The sequence below is a fragment of the Macrotis lagotis genome, chromosome 1 (genome assembly GCF_037893015.1).
Source record: "Macrotis lagotis isolate mMagLag1 chromosome 1, bilby.v1.9.chrom.fasta, whole genome shotgun sequence".
NCBI classification, from domain to species: Eukaryota; Metazoa; Chordata; class Mammalia; order Peramelemorphia; family Peramelidae; genus Macrotis; species Macrotis lagotis.
The window spans coordinates 891,349,005-891,370,374 of record NC_133658.1 but is presented as its reverse complement, the minus strand read 5'-3'; the positions used below and the strand labels follow the sequence as shown (position 1 = coordinate 891,370,374).

Sequence of the window (21,370 nt, the reverse complement as noted above, 5' to 3'; positions counted from 1 at the left end):
AAAACAATAATGACTCAAATGAGCAACCTCCATTGCCTGCAAAATGCAGTCTAATATATAAACTGTCTTCTTTGTTTATTTTATTTTAATTTATTTAAGGCAATGGGGTTAAGTGACTTCCCTAAGGTCACACAACTAGGCAATTATTAAGTGTCTGACATCAAATTTGAACTCAGATCCTCCTGACTACAGGTTGGTTCTCTGTCCACTTTGCCACCTAGCTGCTTCCAAACTGTCTTCTTAAAGAAAGATTTATTTTCCTGGGAGAAAGATTACTATAAAATGGTGGATCATTTGGATTTTGGATCAGCTTTTTAAAATGGCCATTTCTAAAAAAAGCATTAAACAGCTAAAGAAAAATAGGAAAATAGAAAAAAGAAAAAAGAAAGAAAAAATGGAATTAGTTGGGGTTCTAGACATTTCTTCCCCACCTTCTGCATTTTACAGATCTGAGGCAGTTCAGGCAGAGAGGTTAAATAACTAATTTCCCAGGACCACTTAGCTAACAATTGCCAGAAACGCAACTTGAATTCAGTGCTTCCTAAATCTAAATCCATTGACCTCTCCATTACTCTGACTACATGGAGAGATGAAGGAAAGAGGGTCTCTCCTGCAGAGCCAAACTGAAGATATTGGGTGGGAAGCAGGCCAGATTTGGTGACCCTAATGGTATTTTTTTTCCTGTTTTAATGAAGATGACAGTTGAGGTGGGAAGAAATGGGAAATTGAGTCTAGATGTAGATTAAAACAGACTGGATAACACCAGGCCTATTAGAATAACCACAAGCCCATCTAACTCTAGGAAGGTCCTTTGTTCTTTGACAGTAATGGTTACAGTCTCTTTTTGGCTTTCAGATTCAGAACCTCCTTCCCCATCATTTTTTACAACTCTGTTTCAGGATAAGATTTGAAAATGATATAATCTTTTGAGGTTTAGAAAGGGCTTTAATCCACATCATCCCATTTAAATCCCATAATAACCTTGCGAAAGAGGTACTAGTTATTACTATACTTATTTTTCAGATAAAGAAACTGAGGCTTGGGGGCTAAAGTGATTTGCCATGGCTCAGATCTCTCTTGGTTGATAGTTTTCACTATGCTACACTGGAATTTTTTTGTGGGGAAAGGAACTTCATTGTATTCATATATTTTCCAGTTACTCGTTATTTATAACTCATACTTGTTATTTCTAAAAGCAGCCACTGCCCCAGGCATGTGAGTAAAGGGCATGCTTACCAGCTAGGGACGTGCCTTAGATTTGGCTTTGAGATCTTTCAACTCCTGGATTTCTTCAATTCTTCAAGGTGTGTAGTCAGCCAGGCAAATGCTGGAACCATTCTCACTCCCTGAATAAATGGCATCATACCACGAGACAGATCTTTCCAAGGAAGAGGGAATAAATAATCACGAGGTGATCACCTATGACCTGGCATGATAATGGTCTCAAAGACTACTTTGCAACTTGCCTGGAGCCTTGGATTTGTGTTCTTCTGCAGACAAAGAGTGGAGGTGGAAGAAATTGATATAAGGAACTTAAGCCAAGGTTGTACAAAGCATCAGAGGGTGGAACCAGGACTCAGCAAACCTGCCACTGGGGGGTTTGCTGTGTATGTCATTTATTTCTCAACAAAAGGGCTATCATTCCCAGCCATACCTTTCTCCTTCTGTTTTTTAAAACTGATTTGTGAGCAAAGGCTAGTTAATGCTTCAGGGCAAAGCAAAGCCAAAGAAGGAATCATGGGCTAGGAGGAGTTGGAGCCTGGGAACTGCTGGAATCTCTCTTTCAAGTAGAGTTGAAATCCTAGACTTTGGAAGGCCATTAGCTGACTGAGGATTCAGAGGCGCTCCTGGGTGGTGGCTGGAGGTGATGGGGTTTGTGGTAGGGGTCGGGCTCCATCCTCTGGAGTACTTGGTTGAGGATTGGTAGAGCATCTGGTAAGAGACTCCCAAAACAAACAAACCCAACAACCAGACAAACAAAGCTAGGTAAGAGATAACAGCCTCCTCCCAGACTCTTCCTGAGCAGGCTCTAGGATTCTACCAGGGGATGCCCTGTTCTGGCAAAAGGAAACTTTTGCCTGGCCCTGTTTCCTCTTTTTTTCCTGCAGCCCCTGCCTCACCTCTTCTTCGTCACCCCCCCCCCCTTCACCTCACCCCCCTCCACACATCGGCATCCCTGCGTGACTTGCTTAGTCCACTGCCCACCCGGGAACCGGGTCGGAACCTCGAGCTCCTCCACGTTCCATCCGGTTACCGTGGCAACACCATCCGGCGGAGCCGGCCGGTCCAATCGGAATCCTCCGTATCTCCGAAGCGGTGTCCAAGGTGGGGACGTGGGGGGGGGGGGGACGAGGACAGGGATGAGGAAGGGGGCAGGAGGGGGATCCGTCTGGCAGGGGCGCTCGGACCATGCACATAGCTCCGCTCCCCAGGGTCCGGGAGGACAGCTGAAGGGGTGGGGACACAGAGTGGGGCAGGGGTCTCGGCCTCCTGTCAAGGGGGCGGGGGAAGGTCGAGTGACGCGAGATTGGGCTGGAGCAGGCGGAGTTGGGACCTGCTTGGGGGAGGTAGGAGGGGGCTGAATCCAGAAAGAGCAAAAGGCGGAGAAAAGGAGGAAGGGAGGCTGGGGTGGCTCCCTGGGGCCGACGCTGCCCGAGCCGCTCAGAGCCCCGGGAATCTCCGCTCCTCTCTTTGGGGAACAGGCCCCCTCCCCTCTCCCGGCTCTCTCTCCTCCTTCCTCTGGCAACGCAACTTCAGCTCGGAGCGCGCCTCCCTCTCCCCGCCTCCTTCCCAGCCTCCCCAACCTTAGACTGTCTGGAGAGCTCGCCCTCGGACAGACCGGGAAACTTGAGCCCCCTCGGAGCGGCTCTCCCCGACGGGCGGACGCTGCGGTCTCCCAGCCTCTTCTCGCCCTTCTTCCAGCCGGACTCGGATCCGCCCGTGCTCTGCTCCGCGAGGAGAGAGTCCTTGTCTCCGTCCACTTTGGCAGGAGCATCTCCAGATTCCCTGGCACCGGGGGAGCCAGCACCTCCCGGCTCGGACGAGCTGCGAAGTCGGGCAGCCAGCTCTTCTCGCCCTTCCCTCCGCCCTCCGCCACGCATCTCTCTCTCTCCTCTCTTTCTACGTGGGGTTCAGCCTGAAACCCAGAACACCACAGCGCAGATCTCTTCCGACCGCTGCCTTCTCCTGGGCTCTCCCTCCCTCCTTCCTCCTTTTTTCCTTGCTCCTTTGGAGGAAAGATCCGTGGGCGCCTCCGAAACTCCAGACTCTCCCGGAGCCCACTTCGGAGCTCCCCGCCATTCAGGGACGTGGGGTCTCTCTGATCTCCAGGAACCTTCTCCAGCCAGCGATCGGAGCAAGCGGCTGCCCCCCCCCCCCCATCCCCGGCCCAGAGCAAGCCAGGACCGTTTCGGGGAAGGGAACGGGGGGCTTCTGAGAACGGACGCCCCCTTTCTAGCCCCCGACTAATCTATGCAGCGATGTCTTCCTTTCTAGGCGCTTCTGCCTGGTCTAGGCTCCCCAACAGCTGAGACGCGCCCAGGACTGGCATGGAGCATTGCGCGGCGACTCTCTGATCCTACCTCCCGGCTTCCCGGGGAGCTGAAGCCCAGCCAGCGGAGCCGCCGGACGGAGCGCGGCGGGCGCGGACACTCGCAGCCAGGCGGGTCGGGGTGCTGGGGGTGGGGGGGGCGGGGAGGCGCCGATGGACGGGGAGATGAAGGTCTGAGGCTCGGTTCTGTGAAACGTGACCATGTGGATTAAACAGCTCTTAGGAATCAGGTGAGAAGCCCGGCGCGCGCGCCTGGTGTCTCGGTGGGTGTCTGTGTGTCGGGGGGGGGGGGGGGGGTATGGGTGTGCGGGGTGTGTGCGTGTGTCCGTTTGGGAGATCCGAGACGAGACAGAACATCGCTCTTCTAGTCTCCTTCTTTCTTCCGGGGGGGGGGGGGTTCCCCGGCTATGGCCAAACCCCATGGGGAGGAGGGGAAAGGCGATCAGGGGAGAGCTCAGCCCTGCTCCTGGGGGACTCGCTCCTCTCCTCTCTCGGGCTGGGCCCTTGGGCTAGCGGCTCCCGATGGTCCCCCCGGTGGCGGCGCAGTGTCCTGGCCGGCCGCCCCGGCTAGCCGGGCTCCTCTCCTGCCCGGTCCCGTGTCACCTCCCGGAGGGTCACTTACCGGCGGCCCCTGCCTGGGAGGCTGAGAGAGCAGGGCTCCCGGCTCTCCGGAGCGCACTCCGGATGGAGTTAGGGAATCCCACACAAAACCACCCGGCACTTGACTAGGCGCCCCCTCCTCACTTTCAGCCCCCCCGACCCTAAACCGGGGGTCCTGGCGTAGTGGGAGCCGCCCCGGGTCACCGGGATCTCATAGCGGTGGGCTCCGGGAACCCCTTGGGCAGAGGGGCGAGCACCGAACGACGTGCCCGGAGACAAGCAGGGTAAGGGGGGAGTCAGGGGCCGGCCAGCGGCGCAGGGGAGGGCGGCCGGGGCGCCTCGGAGCAGAGCCTCGGCCGGCTCCGGCCACCGAGGCAAACTTTGTCCTGCATTCATTCCCCAGGGGCCAGCCGGAGCCCTGCTCCCCGGGGGCAGAGCCTCGAGGTCCCGCAGGGCTCGCCTCTGGCCAGGCCGAGTCTCCTCCAGCACCAAGGAGAGGGCCTAGGGCCGCGGGGCCGCAGCGGGCAGCCCTCGGAGCCCGTCGGTGCGGAGCCCGGCGCGCGCCTCGGAGCCCGGCGGAGAGAGTGCCAACCCGGGCTGGGCAGGGCGGGGGCGGGGGCGGAGGCGGAGGCGGCGAGCCAGCCTGTCCTTCCTCGGTTTGTCCACTGGGATGCACTGCACCCCCGTTGTGGGAAGAAAAAGATGGAGAAGGAAGGAAGGCTGCCCTGTCCTTCTCCCCCAGCCCCCCCTGCCCAAACCCAACTGGCAGGGGGTGGGGGAGGGGAAGAGGGGGGACCGGACCCCCGGAACGCTCGAGTTTGGGGCGAGATTTGGAGGAAAAGGTGGGAAAAGGCTTGGAATACTTCGCAGGAAATTCAAGCTACTCTTTTTATTTTCGAAAATGTAGCTTCCCTCCATTTAAATGCCATCACCTTCATCAGAGTAGATATTTTTTCAAAAAGAATTCCGCAAGCGTTACTATGTATTTCTCTTCCTCCTGAAGTTTCCTTTCTTCTCATCCCCCTGTTTCTGCCCTTTCCCGGGGTCTGGGCTGAAGCGGCCCTCTCAGTCACTCCCCTGAGTTTCAAAGGGTTAAATAATGAAGCTGATTGAATCGAGTATTGGCTGGAAGAGGATCAATACTGGGGCGAGCTGCTCCGTAAGGAGGCAGACATTGGGGGGGCGCTCAGGGCTGCAGACTAGAATTGCTTATTTTCTTCTCTACTCTGGGCTCCTTTTGCAAGTGGCTTAATTCAGGGTTTATTTTGTTGGATGTTATTTATACTTTCTGTCTCCTAATGGCTGAGGTCTCTCCCTAAGCCTCAGAACTCCTGGATTTGGGAGAAAAAAAGGTGCATTCTCCAGCCTTCCTCTCACATTTTGTCTTTTCTGATTGACATTCCCCTAGCCTTTAGTCCATGCATTTTTGGTTACAGTTGGGAAGTTATTTGGAGTGAACTTCTATTAGGATTGTTAAACTGGATAGACCAAAGTATCTCAGCATTTTTATAAGCAGGGGGGAAAAAAAGCTGGTGTGATGTGTTGTGTGTGTGTGTGTGTGTGTAATTGTGTATTTGTATGTGGAGAGGGTCATGAAATTCATTTTAAAGATGGGTGGGTCTATTTGTTTCCAAACAATGAATCTAATGTATATACTAAGTGATATTAAATGGGGGGGTTGCTTCAGAGAATGGAACTTTGGCATGAATACATCCCGAAGGCTTTTTAAAAAGGACATGTTTTCTTTAAAGGGATTGTTGTAACCATGGATATGTTTCAGCTTGCCCAAATGCTGATATCTTAAGATAATATAAATGCTATTTGCAATAGGTATATGTGCCTATTTAAATACCAAATAGGACTCTCTTGTGTAGTCAAGGTCATTGGAGGCATTTTTATAGCTAAACTGGTTTATGGTCAGTTAGCAAAGATTTCTTTGCTCCCTTTTCTTTGGAGCAGTGCTTCTGCTCACCAGACTAATATTGAAAATCCTCCCATCCCCAGCCCAAGTGGTGTTCAAGCTAGGGTCAGCAAAGCATGGCGAAAGGCAATGAAATGATATCCCTGATAGATGGCTCAGCTCTCCCTGGACTATTTGGCTCCAGTTTCTTGGAGGGAGCAGTTTGAGGACTTCATAGGATTAGTTCCATTGTGACCTGTGAGCCAGAATATAAGCATGAGAGATCTTGAAAGAGGAGGAGGAAAAGGAGGAGGAGGAAGAGGAAAAGGTGGAGAAGGGAAGAAGAAAAGACAATGTAAGGATTAAGTATTTCCAGATCTAAGCTGCTTAAGTGTCATTAAAAACAAACAAAAACAAAACAAAACAAAACAAAACAGCAACAACCAAAAAAAAACCCTAGAAAGAAACTTCAAACCAATTCTAAATAAGCAGTCTCTCTAGGATTGCTTGATGGGTTTCATTTGATTTTGAATGCTCTTTTTTTTTATATATATACTTAATTTGGAATAGGGAGCTTATGGAGTAACTTATGAGCTCTCTGGACTTTTGCTCCTGTCCCTGAAGGGAATCTTTAGTTTTAGATGTTAGACAATTAAACAAATATTTCAGAACAGGTGAATTCCATAGCTTCTCCTAGACCTAATCTTTGAGCCTACCTTTATTTTAGAATAAGAACTGGCTATGTTCTTCCAATATGTGTGGTCTGGTGGTCCAGATACTTTTCTGACATATGTTGCATCTCCATCCCTGAATAAGTATCTTTTCCTCTGGGGAAATTCCTGTGGAGAACCTCCATCGGATAACCTGTGGGTGGAAACACTGGTTTGGAGGTTCCTGTAATGACAAAATTAGAAATGATTGAGTTCTGGGCACTATGGTTCTCGGTAAACCCAGACCACAGCTGGCATTGTAAAGCTTGACTTTTAGTCGTTGAATCAAATGTTCCTTCCATAAACATCCTCATCTAAGTAAATCCAGGCTGTCACCCATTCTTAGTGATTTCTGATACTGCTGAAGGTGAAATTGAGTCCAACTAGAGTCCATCCAGTGTCACTGGTAATGATATCAGGGGACAATTCTCCTTGAATAAAGCCCACTTTTTTGTAGCAACTAAACCTAATGGTGCCCCATTCCTTTTTTTCTCCTAGCAGCCCCAGTGCTCCTCCCCAGGGCCCCACCTGGAAAATTGTTGCTAGGCAAGAGGGATGTATCATTTTCTCAGGAGATGAAAAAGAGTGAAATTTTTCCCGGAGCTTCTCAGCTCCTCTTATCATCTGTCTTTTATTAGGTGGATTCAATAAGGGGACACAGCTCCATTTAAAGCTCCTATGGTCTTTTAGTGCTCTCTCTCTCTCTCTCTCTCTCTCTCTCTCTCTCTCTCTCTCTCTCTCTCTCTCAATCTCCCCCCCATTCTGTGTATGTGTGCTTCTGTCTGTCTTCCTTTTTCTCTCTGTGTGTGTCTGTGATCTGTCTGTCTCTGTGTATGTAGGTGTCTGTGTCTTTCTCTTTACTTCTGTCTCTGTCTTTCTGTCTGTCTGTCTGCCTGTGTCTTTCCTGGTTGTTTATAGTAGGAATGGTGGTGGAGCAGATTGCATGCTTTGTCTTATTCAACAACACTGACTTGGGGGTTCAATACCTTCTCTTGGCATGGGTTATAGGTTAGAGATTCCAAAATTTCCTTGAATTACCTTTTTGGGGAAATAAGGGAAATATTGTATCCCAACCATGTCAATAACCATTATACTGTGTGTCATCCTGTAGGCAAATACAAAATTGCCTGTATCGAGTGGCCAGCCATCTGCTAAGCTTCTATACAATGTTTGGGGTTAGAGAACAGTCATCTGTTTAAAATAAGTAGTTGCTAAATTTTCTTCAAAGGGTAACAAGTCAGCAGAGACCAAACTGATGTAAAGATTAGCACTGAAAGCCAAATATATCTTTGATCTAGATTTTTTGTGTTTGAAGTCTGGCTCGAGAGGGTTTCATCTTTCCTAATGCCAATTAGACAAAAATGACACAGAGGCCAAAGTATTGCTGCTGGCCAGATAAAGCAATCCAATTACACCTGGGGGGGGGCACTAGATTTGAGAGCCCTGGGACTGTGCTTTAATTCTGACTTATCTATGAGCAATTCAGATATGAACATTTCACTTAACTCTGGGTCTCAGGTAATGGACTTAGTAAGAATCCTGGACATGGTGTCAGGAAGATCTGAATTCAAATTCTACCTTACATACTTACTGGCTCTGTGATGCATGGACATTTACTTAGCTTCTGCCTAACACAGTGTGTGCAGCACAGTATCTGGCATTTATTTTCATAATCAGTGCTTCTTATTTCATTGACTGTTGAGGCCCCCACAATAACTTAGTAGATCATTTTTTAAAGAATGGCTTGAGGATCAGAGAGGTTAGGTGACCCATCTAAGGTAACACAGTAAAAATCAGAGGCAGTGTTTGCATTTCAATTTCAGCACTTCATCCTCTCCAATATGCTCTCTCTTTTAAAAGCCTTGCTGGGCCGGCTAGCTGTGGTGCAGTGGATAAAGCACCATCCCTGGAGTCAGGAGTACCTGGGTTCAAATCCTGTCTCAGACACTTAATAATTACCTAGCTGTGTAGACTTGGGCAAGCCACTTAACCCTGTTTGCCTTGCAAAAACCTAAAAAAAAAAAAAAAACCCTTGCTGGATATGTGTGGAAAATACTAAACTAAAATATCATTTTGAGGAGGAAGGAAACTGTTGAATCTGATTTTCCTGACCCTTAAAAGAATCACCAGTGACTATATATGTGTAATGTGTTCTCTAGCACAATTCTGGTTGGTACTTGGAAGCATCTAAATCCCCATCACTCCAGTATATTCTCTAGCCACAACACAATACAAATGGCCTGCTGTTTCTTCGGAGCTGAGTCTCCAAAGCCCTTTACAGATGAACCACTGAGAAGATTCACTTCTCCCAGAGCCAGGGAGGAATGAAGCAGCTGCCTAACTGTCTTGTAGCCATCGTCCTCAGCAGCAGGGCAGGAAGAGAGCAGGCTCAACCTTAATTAGTTCAAGGAGGAAAGGGGAAGGAGGCACAGTGAAGTCTCTCAGCCTCCAGTTTCATTGAGGTGCCCTAGTCCTCTTCTCAAGAGTCCCTGGGGACTTTCAATAGCCAGAAGGCCAGCCTTTATCTATGGATTTTTAATGGCTAACAAAGCAGTCTTGAGCAAGGAGATCTTACACATTGTTGATGAGGTGGAGTTGCTTCATTAGACACAAGAAAACCTGCCCAGAGGTGGCTGGCATATTTAAAAAATCATGTGCTCTGCCCTTCTGCTTCCTTTTATTGCCTAGAGTCCCGGGGAGTTGGGAAGCTGGATCCTGCAGCCTCCTTTCTGTTAGGGCTCCACTCCACTGAGCTCACTTTGAAAAGCACTGATTTAATCTGGGTCCAGAAGAGGTTTTAAAGCCAGGTTTTCCATTGCTAGTAGTTTATACACCTTTATCCTAGGCTGCACTGATCAGAATTTTGTTAGGGTTTCCTAGCAATTCAGATAGTGGAGAGGTATGATCTTTGCCCCTCTTCTTTTTTCCCTTTTAATAATATAATGTAAAGAGCACTGATTCTGGAATCATAACATATAACTTCAAACCCTGCTGCTCATTATATTCTAGCACAGCAGGGATAAGATATTATATGCTTTTTTCCCCCTCCAGTGGTACATTACATGTGAACCATTACAAGTCACAAATCTTCTGTAACTTTTAGAAAAATTGTCTTTGAGAGTTTCCATGGCCAAATCATCACCTCCAAATTCATTCATCCACTTATCCTTCCTTGCTTCCTTCCCTCTTTTTCATTTCCTCCCTCCTTCCCTCCCTCCTTCATTCCTTCTTTCTTCCCTTTCTCCTCCTTTCCTCCCCCATCCTTTCTGTCCTCCCATTTTCTTCCACTCCCTCCTTCCCTTCTTCCCTCCTTCCTTCCTTCCTTCCTTCCTTCTTTCCTTTCTTTCTTTCTTTCTTTCTTTCTTTCTTTCTTTCTTTCTTTCTTTCTTTCTTTCTTTCTTTCTTTTTCTTTCTTCCTCTTTCCTTCCTTCCTTCTTCCCCTTCATCCAACCCTCCTTCCATCCATCCATTCCTTTTTTCATTCTTTCTACAAATATTGATTACAGGCTTATCAGATGAGAACAGCCTATGTTAGAGACTATAGATACACATATGAATACAATGTGACCCCTTGTTATCAAGGAGTTCATAATATGGTGGGGAAAAGGAAATGGAAGTAACGTGATGTATTAAAAAGAGAATTAGATCTAGAGTGAGAGGTCCTAGGTTTTCATCCTCTCCTTCCTGTTTATGAACAATGTGAATGTGAATAAGCTTACGTATGTCTTGGAGCCTCATTTATAAAAATGGATGGCTAGAGCAAAGAATTTCTGAACTCCTTTATGTTATCATGAACTACTGTACAACACAGAATAGAATGTCATATGAATATTGAGGCCAGTGAATATTATTTTAGAGAATAATAGTCGGTCCTCCTATAGTCTCAGATTGTGAAGGCACCTCAGAGGCCATTGATCCCATCCCCTGAAAGAAGAATCACATCCAATACACATTCAGCCTCTGCTTCAAGGCCTCAAGGGAGGGAAAGTCTGTTACTTCCTGGCGTAGTTCATTCTACTTTTGGAGAGTTTTAATTGTTAGGAGATTTATTTTTATCAAGGCTAAATTTGCTTCTTTGTTTTCAGTTCTCTCTTTTGGGGCAAGCCAGGCAAAGTTTAATTTCTCATCCATATGAGAGTACTTTATATACTTCAAAATAACTTTTATGTCTTCTTAAACCTCTCCACCCCCCCCCACACACACCCTGGTTAAACAACTTCAATTTTCTTTAATTAGTTCACACATTGCATAAATTCAGTTTTCTTCTTCACCCTATCTGTTTCTCTGGATACTCTCTAGTTTATCAAAGTCTATCTTAAAATATGTCATTCAGAACTGAACAGCATATTCCAGTTTTAGGCTGTCTATGGCAGAGAATAATGGGACAATCTATTTTCTCCCTAGTCCTAGACACTTGGCCTTTCTTAATCCAGTTTAAGATTTATTCACTTTCTTAGTAGTCACACAGCATAATGATTTCTCCTGAGCTCAAAGTCTACTAACCCCATTTCCCCCCACCCCGTTTAATTTCAAATTCACTACCATCTATCTAGCCAAACATTATATTTTATTATACTTTGGAAATTGATTGCTTGAACAAATACAACACTTTACATTTATTCCTATCAAATATTAAATCATTTCAGAGTCAGAGCAAATCTCAGAAATTATCTTGCATAACTCCTAAATTATTTCAATCATCACCAACAAATGTCATCTAGTGTTTGCATGAAGAATTTTATGGATGTGGAACTCACTCTCTTTTAAGGCAATATATTTCACCATACATTAAAAGTTTACTTTTAGAAAAGCCTTCTTACATCTAGCCCACATCTACCTCTCACAATTCAATAATGGTTCATATTTATATAGGTTTGTTTTAAGTTATATCAGCTACAGCTAAGTTTAAAGTTTTCCAGACTCTTTACAAACAACAGTGACCTTAAAGATGACACTATTGGGCATATTAAGCCAACTCTTCTTAATTTCAAGGTTGACATTTATTCACCACATACGATGCTTCCCATTTGCCTAATGGTCCCAGTTCTTTCCTTTAAGTGAAGCAGATCAAGTCTAATTGCTCTCCACACATCAGTAAATGCCTAAAGACAGACATACATATAGACATATATGTAGACGTACATATGTGTATTCATATATATATATATATATACCTGCTTGTCTTCATATATATATATATGTGTGTGTGTGTGTTTGTGTGTGTATATATGCATTTCTCTTGTAATACTGATTTCCTTACTCTGATTATATTTCAGTTTGGCAATGCTCTTCCTGTATTGTTCTGTCCAGTGCTGAACAAAAGATTGTGGCAGTCTGACCAAAAGGGAGAACTCTGTGATTATAGCTGAGCAAACTGAAGATCAGGGAAGTTAAATGATTGTGGCAAGGTCACACAATCAGTGTGTATTCATGGCAGGATTTGAGCCCAAGTCTCTTCTGATTTCAAATCCCCAACTCTCTTTTCATTGCAGCAAAAATGTCTGTGTGCTTGCACTTAGTGAGAGAGAGAGAGACAGACAGACAGAGAGAGAGAGAGAGAGAGAGAGGAAAATATCATTCATTGAAGGAAATATGTGCCTAAAAAATAAATAAGTGAATAGTACTACATTAAAAAAAACTAGCTCTCCTAAAAGAAGACATAATTCTGCTTTACACTTGTCAATATGCATTGTTTGTTTGAGGATCTGTAGGGAGAAGATTCACTTCTCTTATGGAGATTTTGTATAAATGCTGTGGAGCTGGTAAAATGATATTGGTCACTCTCATAACACAGACTGAAATGTTAAAAAAAATCCTTTCATACGAGTAATTCTTCCTGCATTGGCAATGACAGCGCCAAATTCTTAATGTGCCCTAGCTCATCATATATGGTTGTTTCTCCTCAATACTCCAATGAATCTGCGATCTCACTGAATTGCAAATTCCCTACTATTATACGTATTGCAAAATCCTTATGCCTATCCTTCCTATAACACTCTTATGCATGTCTTCCAGGAAGTCTCATTAGTCTTGTAGGCTTCTTCAATTTTTTCCTGATATGTTGATGATGATGAAGATGATGATATTGATGTTGATATTTATCCTTATTTTCTTGAAGAACACCATGACATCAGGGAGATGGTGCCATTACATGCAAAGGAATTGGATTTGAGTGAGGGAGGGCTGGACTATACCACCTTCTTCACTTTCTCCCCTAGAGCTATCTGGAGCCAGTGTTCAGATATGCTTCAGGACAATTGGAGATGACAAGCAGGGTTAAGTGACTTAACCAAGGTCACACAGCTAGTGAATGCCAAGTATCTGAGGCTGGATTCTAGTTCTTGCCCTCTTGATTCCAAGATCCATGCTCTATCCACTGTACCACATGGCTGCTCTCATATTATGAATAGTATGAGATCACAAAGCATAGATTCTCTGGTGACGTTGTTCTCTCTCAGTCTTCTTTGAAAGTTTTGGATTATCCTATGTTATAACCTGATCATCCATGCCTTGAGCTATGAGTGACACTAATATTTAAATCTTTGGAGACTATTATATCTATAATTTGTAGACAAATTACACCAGCTACATGTTGATATTTAAAAAATAGGCAGTTTAAGGTCATCAAATAAACTGCTCCTAGGTCATCAAAGGAGCTTTATAATTTTATGAAGGCAACAAAGCATATTCTCCTATTTAATTATTAACTCAACTATTTGTTTTCTTGTAATAACCTAAGATATATCTGTCTCTTTATTTCTATCATATATAGATCCATATATCTCTTTATTATTTCTATCTTTTCTCTTTCTTGAACTCTCATATTATCATTCATTGTAATTATTAGCATTTATATAATTTTCTAAGGTTTGCAAATTACTTAAAGTGTATTATCTCATTTGATCATCTATGTCTCTTTATATTTATCTATCCACTTATATATCAGCCAGTCTATCCTGATGGGTGGTTTTAGGTAGTTCATTGTCTGGAAAATAGTCATTATTCATCCACTGAATTTTTTTTGTGTGGATGGTTATTGCAATTCTTTGGAATGTTTATGAATCTCCTCCCAGAGAATTGGCATTATTTTGAAGCTTGATGAAAGCAAAAAAAAATGTCCTCTGAGAAAAGGAAAATATGAAGGATGCCACTTATACTAGATAGAAATTAGAACCCTGTGCTTTGCGGTATGAATGTTTCATTTGAGACGTCTGTTTAATGTAAGAAGCAAAATCTTAAAGTTCTCAGATAGCACCCATTTTAAATAGTGCTATTTATAAAGCTGTGAATATGTAGCATTGATTTAAAAAGTCACTGATTCATTTTGTATACTTTGGTGTCTTACAATAATGTAATTTTCAGACTAGAAGAGGCCAGGTGATATGTACTGATAAAATAGGGTATTTTACCTGCCAGTTTGGGTTACCTGTAATATTATAAAAGAGAGAGAAACAGATGGACAATCAGAGAAATACAGAGAGACAGACAGAGAGAGACAGAGAGAGACAGAGACAGAGACAGAGAGACAGACAGAGACAAAAGGAGAGAGACAGAGACAGAGAGACAGAGAATCAGATACAAATAAAACACACAAGACACAGAGACAGAAAAAGACACACAGAGCTACAGACGAAGAGACAGATGGAGAAACAGAGACAGACACACAAAGAGATAGACAGATAAAACCAAGACATAAAGTAAAGAGACATATAAAGAGAATAGCAATAGCTGATGTACTATTTCTAGAGAGAGCACGCAATACCAATACGCATGAGAAGAGGTTTCTCTGTGTGTGTGTGTGTGTGTGTATGTGTGTGTGTGTGCATGCACACGCGCAGGTTTTTAGAGCACTGCCTCAAAATTGTTTCACATTATGACCAGGTTGCTCTACTTTTTTTTGTGGGGAGGGATAATTTTTTTCTGCCACTCATAGCCTCTTGGCAAGAGAAGAGATTCCAGGGGTCATCAAATACAATCCTATCCTTAAAAAGGATTCTTTCTTCAATGAGTGGACATCCAAACTCAATTTGATGTCCTTTAATGGGAATCTGCTGTATCTCAAGTCAGTCCATCCCACTTGGTGAGAGCCTTATCATGAAATTTTTTTTTTATATGAAATCAAAGTCTGCCTGTCAGAATAATTTTCGTCTATCTTCCCATGACAACCTTCAAAAACTTGAAGAAAACCAACTTGACATACTTATGCCTCCAATCTCTAGGCCTCATGTGTTCTCAAAGTAATCTAAAAATAAAACATTATGAAAGAGAGACCACGTTGGTAATATTCTCTAGTCTGAGTGAGGAGGCACTCAGAATTGGGCAATAATGGCAATAATCTCTCTCCAGTAGATCGATGGAGAGGTCAACAATGGCACTTGGAAAAAACCAAAGCTATTAGAGAAAGAACAGGTCAACTAGTTCATCAATTCTCCTCTCCTAAGGTTGGTGTCACAGAAGCCTTTGTCCTGATGCTCCATTCTCCTCTAACTTCCTTTGACTCTGCGAATCTTAATAACTTAACTTACCTTTGACAGCATGAGACTGTAATCGCCCACCCAACTGGACTTGAATCAGAACAATAAAGAAATGTTCACAGGATCACACAATACCAAGCAGGAAGGGACCCTAGATATCATCTAATGTCCAGTCGTCTTTATTTTTTAGACGGGAAGATATAGGCTTAGAGACAGATGGGCCTTGGCTACCTGATACCCACTCCTCCCTTCAGTGGTTAACATTGTCCCTCTCACCAAAGAGTTTGCTTTTGACATATCTGAATGTAGGTTGTATTCCTCAATAAAAGGCAGATTTCCTAGACAGAAGGGACTATATTGAATTCTTGTTTTTATATGATGGCTACCTTTATGGAGACATTGTACCTTATTGGTGTTTAATAAAAGTTTGATGAATTTTATTAATTGGGCTTATACATTTCATAAATAGCCAAGTCCAGGTCCTCTGGCTTCAGCTCTTCTCTCTTTCCACTATATGTATACAGAGGAGAAATGTTACTATACCCAAAAATATTTAAAGGCTGTAAGATCTCATTCTCTTTCCATTCCCTTGAGATGACTGTGTTGCAACTATTGAGGATACTGAACCTAGCAAAGAAAAGACTCAGGGGGCACATGATAGCCATCTCCAAATGTTCAAAGGGTATCATGCCTTGTTCTGATTGGCCCCAGAGGGCAGAATCAGAAGTAATGGGGGAAAAGTTGCAAAGAGGCAAATTTAGACTCCATTTCACAGCAAACAAACAAATAAACTTCCTAACAATTAGTGTTGACCAAAAGTGGAATGGGTTGACTCTATAGTGAGTTGCTTCTCCTTGGAATTCTTCAAGCAGGGACTAAATAACCACTCATGTGGGGTGTCTTCTAGCTCTGAGATACACTGATTTTGGTGATGCAGAGTAGAGCTTTTTCTTTTCCATTTTCTACCACTATTAAAGTATGGAGGCTTTTGTAAATTCTCTCAAATGTAAATCCCAAGCTTATCTACTTTCCCCGCACCCAAACCTCCAGCTTGCTCTGGATATTTAATCTAGAAAAATTTCCTTAAATTATAAGGAGTCTGGAACTATGAAATAAAACTGTTGTTTTCTGGTCAATTATGAAAAAAAAATCACTTAGGAGGAAATCCATTCCAGCAGAAGCAGTAATATTACTAACAAAAGGGACACCTTGCAATCTTCTTTTTTATTACTTTCCCCCCCACATCTTCTTTTATGGAAAAAGAAAAGTTGAGACAATCAGTCACAGAGAAAGTTGTGTCTCTGACTAAGGGATGGGATCCTTAAGGATCTCCAGGATTCTTTAGGGAGTCAATTAATGGAGAGGAGAAAATGTCACCGTTTTTCTGTTCCAGAATCCCTGAACATGTTGATGGAATGCCTACATTAGAAAACCTAACCCACCTTGGCATCTCACAGTAATGTTCTTAAACACAAACTGGGCCAGATTCCAGTGGCCGTTCTGCTAGCTACTTTATTAGGGCCTCAACAAAGGGCTAATTTACCATCCATTATCACCCTGGAAGGCTCTCTTAACTCTCTGGGCTTCTCAAGTTCCTCCTTCCCTCAGCATTTTCAAATCTAATTTAGTTCTGCCCACAAAAATCCTGATGCTCTATAGAAAAGTTGAGCTAGAAATTGCTTTAATTCAATCCAATTTAATTCAATTCATTAATAAAAATAATGGCTAACATTTAAATAGCATTTTAAGGTTTGCCCAGTTCTTTAGATATTATTTCATTTCTTCCTAATAACATCTGCAAAGGCTGTGTTATTATGTCCATGACTTTAAATTGATGAATTTGAAACAGATTAATAAGTCAATGATATACCCAGGGTCACTCAGTCAGGAAGCATTAGAGGTCAGATTTAATCTCAGCTCTTCCTAACTTCCACTATGTACCTAGTGATTTTTTGATATTCAGATCAGTTTGGTTCATTCAATTCAACCTACATGTATTAAAGACCTACTATGTGCTTTTCACTTGGAATAAAGAGATAAAATGAAAACAACTCTGACCTTCCCAGTACTTGCATCCTAAGCAATGAGATGACATTAAGTTCATATTGAGCACAAACTAATTTTTAAGAAGGTGAGATTGAGGTGGAATTGAAAAGACCATATATGGGATGTGTCTTCTGGCCTGGGTTTTGCAAGAAGTTAGGGATTTTCTGAGGCAAGAGGGACTTACAGACACAGAGTGGTGAAGATTATTTGTGCAAAAACTGGAGGTAAGATTTAAAAATGATAGTCAAAAATCTTCTTGAAGTCCATTTTTAGTAAATTAGAGTTCATGAATGGATCTCTTTCCTAAGACCCTAAGCCTTTGGACTAATCAGATTCATACCAACTAGGTGTCACTTTGTATCTCTAGAGTTTTGAGTCTGGAATCAGGGGCACCTGATGTCAAATGCAACCTCATATACTTACTGGCTGCCTTGCCCTGGGCAGGTCATCTACCCTCTGTCTACCTCAGTTTCCTCAACTTTCAAGTGGTGAAGATGATGATTCTCATCTTCTAGGGTGGTGTGAGGATCAAATAAGAAAATATTTGTATAGTATTAGTTGCCTGACCACAGTGGACATTTAACATAAGGCTGCTCCTTTCCTTTAACAATTCAAGTGTTTTGGGCTTGGTGACCATGGACAGCTTTTATTAGTGCCAGAAGATATGGGGCATCTTCTGGGGAGCTGTTTGGACAAATAGGGAAAAATCCTTTGACCATAGTCCAACTTCCCTGTTAGGACTGATGAAGGTAAAGCAAAGAAGGGAAGTGGTATTTGTCCTTCATTTTTGAAGAAGATCAGGTCATCAAGGAACATGATCACGATTTGTATTTGAGTTTGAGGGGGATGCTTTATGAAGTCACCAGCCTTCAATTTCATATAGGAATCGGTATGACTGGAGGGGGGGACAATCAGGGTTAAGTAACTTGTCCAGTGTCACATATAAGTATCTGAGACTGGATTTGAACTCAGATCCTCCTGACTGCAGGGTGTGTGTTCTACCTTCTGTGACATCTAGCTGCCAGCAAAAAAGAAGAAAGGGAAGAAGAAGGTGATTTTCCGGATAATCCAGGTCAGGCTCCTTCATACACTGAGAGAAATCATAATTACCTGGGCATAAATTGTGCCATCTTCATTGTTCATCTTCTGAAGCTGCAATCCTTCTCCCTTGCCTTCATACCATTTTTAAATTTTTTTTTTTGCAAGGCAAACGGAGTTAAGTGGCTTGCCCAGGGCCACACAGCTAGGTAATTAGTAAGTGTCTGAGACTGGATTTGAACCCAGGTGCTCCTGACTCCAGGGCCAGTGCTTTATCCACTGCGCCACCTAGCCACCCCGTACCATCTTTTTTTTAAAAGAAGAAACAGTCTTTTCCATCAAGGGTCTCCCACAGTCTAGCACATGGTAGGTGCTACATGCATTCTTGCAGAAGATAATAACATTCTGTTGGAATAATACAGACTTTATTCTTTAGTCCTAACTTGCTATAGCCTATGTATTGTTCTCAGCAACTGAGTCATGTGTCTCTTCACCCCCACTTTTGAACCACAAGCTATGGTGAAATAAAGACTGTCTTTGCCTTCCCTTCTGCTCCCCTCTTTCCCTCCTGCTTCCTGTACTCTCTCTTCTCTCCTCAGTCTGCTACCGCCCCCAGAAAATTCCCAGTGCCCTTCTGCCATCCTCTGACTTCCCAGAGACTCACTACACAGAATTGACTCTGCTCAAGTAATTACCATGCTCTCAGCATTTCTTCATCAAAACTTTTTTGCCCTATATTCCATTTTTATAAGATCTTGATCCTTAAACCAAGCACTATAGTGGAAAAATTGTTGGATTTGGAGTCAGGAAATAGGATTTAGTATCTGTCCTCTAAAATTTGCCGATTTATGTAACTTTGGATACATGCTCTGACCCTCAGTTTTCTCCTCTATAAAATGGGAATAATGCTATGTGGACCACCTACCTAGTTTATGAGGTGGGTAATAATAGGGTGTGTATTTGGGTAATATGTATGACTTATTTTTAGACATTAGGAATGTTACATTCTTTTTGAAACATTATTTAAGATTCAGATGTGAATGAGGATAATGATGCAGGAAGAAGAACAGCATTGTAACAGTCAACTTCAGCCATCATATTGCCTTCAAGGAACATCAGCGATGAAATTGGTTCCCATAGATTTCAGATACAATGAAGGATGTATGTGTGGGAGAATATATTTACATTTGATCAGCGAGTATGGGATAGGGGGATTAGTCACATCATGTAGGTGGCCATCTGATTCACCTTTGGGTTTTCCCTGCATCACTTCTTAACAAAAGCAAAATAACTTGAAACCCGTATCCTCCAAATAACCTAGAAGGAGAATTGTTATAACATATTTTGGTGAGGCATCACTGAACTTGAAATTCATCAATTAACAAATCTCTGCCCTTTCCATCCATCAGCCTCCCAGTGATTCAGAAACCTTAATTAAGAGAGACTCTCAACAGTCCTGTGAGGTCAGGAAATATTATTAACCTCATTTCACAGATGGGTAAACTGAGGCATGTGAAGGTTAAGTGATTTTTCTAAGGCCACACTGAAAGTTAATGCCCAGAATTTGAGATGAGTTTTTTTTCCTCAGACTGATTACAATCCTTTACATTTAGCTTTTGTTATCAAAACAAAAAAAATAAGAAAGAAAAGAAAGAGAGACAGACAGACAGAGAGAGAGAGAGAGAGAGAGAGACAGAGAGAGAGAGAGACAGAGAGAGAGAGAGAGAGACAGAGAGAGAGAGAGAGAGAGACAGAGAGAGAGAGAGAGAGAGAATCATTGCTAATGGGGTACTGGTTTTACTTTTTTTGTATAAAGTGATTTTCTAGGGGCAATGCATTAATGGGGTCGAGGAGAATTAGGCTGAGAGGTGAGAAGACCTAAGTACAAATTGTGAACCTTGCCATTGATTTAAGTGACCCTGCTCAAGTCAATGAACCTCTGAGTGCTTTGATCATGCATTCATGCATCTGGGATTGACTCACTACAGTTAAAGATGGATTTTCTCTTGGCCTTTGTAGATGGAGTTACAACACTTAGAGTCCCCCACACTGACAAAATCAAAGTTTGTTCTTGTATCCATTTGTATCATGATTCCTAGAATAATCCAAGATTTTCTTAAGCAAATAATTTCATTTCTCTGGGCCTCAATTTCCCTATCTGTAAAAGGAGCAAATGGAAATAGATGACCTATGAATTCTCTTCTACTTTTAAATCTATGAACCTATGATCCTATGATGTTGTTGCAATCAGGCTTGGGTTCTTAGACAATGAGAATATGTCTTGGATTTATAAGGATGAACATAAATGAATTTTTCATGTCTGGGTCATACTTTCAAGTGAAAATTGGACTTAATAACTAGGAAAATATGAGTTCAGATTCAGTTTCAGACATTAACTTGGGGCAAATCTCTTAACCTCTTCCTTAGTTGTCTCATCATTATATCAAAATACCATACCATACCAAAGTAATAATTAATAATTTGCTGTCATGTATCATAGTAACAAAATCTAACCTTCCAGTGCATCTTTTTCATCTCTTTATTTATGTCATAGCTAAAAAGTAAATCTCCACTAATAAACTATATATACCATACATACAGTATATACATACCTACATACATATCCTAATGAAGTCCTCATCTCAGCCTCCATCTTGGTGTGCTGACATTGTAATTGTAAAATTTTAAATGTTCGACATGACTTCAAATTTTTCCTCTGGTATTGACTAGTTGTATTACTCTTAGTGAAGATATATAACCTCCCAGAACCTCAGTTTCTTTTTCGGAAAAATGAGTGGGCTGTAGTTGATGACTTCTAAGGTTCCTTCCAGCTAAACATCTACAATCCTGTCATCCTCCCAAAGGTCATTTACGGAGCTAAGTAGGACCTTGATGTCTTGTCACTCTCCTTTATTTTTCATTTAAAGAATTTAAGATCCAGAAATGTTAGGACTTATTCATATTCACATTGATTAAGGGTTCTTAACATTTGGTATACCTTGCATTCCCTTTGGAGGTTTGCTGAAATCTTTGGATACTTTTTCAGTATCAA

At 42.8% G+C, this 21,370-nt stretch overlaps 1 protein-coding gene across 1 annotated transcript in view; it reads left to right on the top strand.

Moving 5' to 3' along the window:
• Nucleotides 1-3,698: 3,698 nt before the first annotated feature.
• Nucleotides 3,699-21,370, top strand: part of AJAP1 (adherens junctions associated protein 1) — a 276,110-nt gene continuing 258,438 nt past the window's right edge. Inside the window, exon 1 of the mRNA XM_074192296.1 lies at nucleotides 3,699-3,780. Within this exon, the coding sequence (XP_074048397.1) occupies nucleotides 3,752-3,780 (29 nt within the window). The 5' untranslated portion in view covers nucleotides 3,699-3,751. The remainder of the gene's footprint in view (nucleotides 3,781-21,370) is intronic.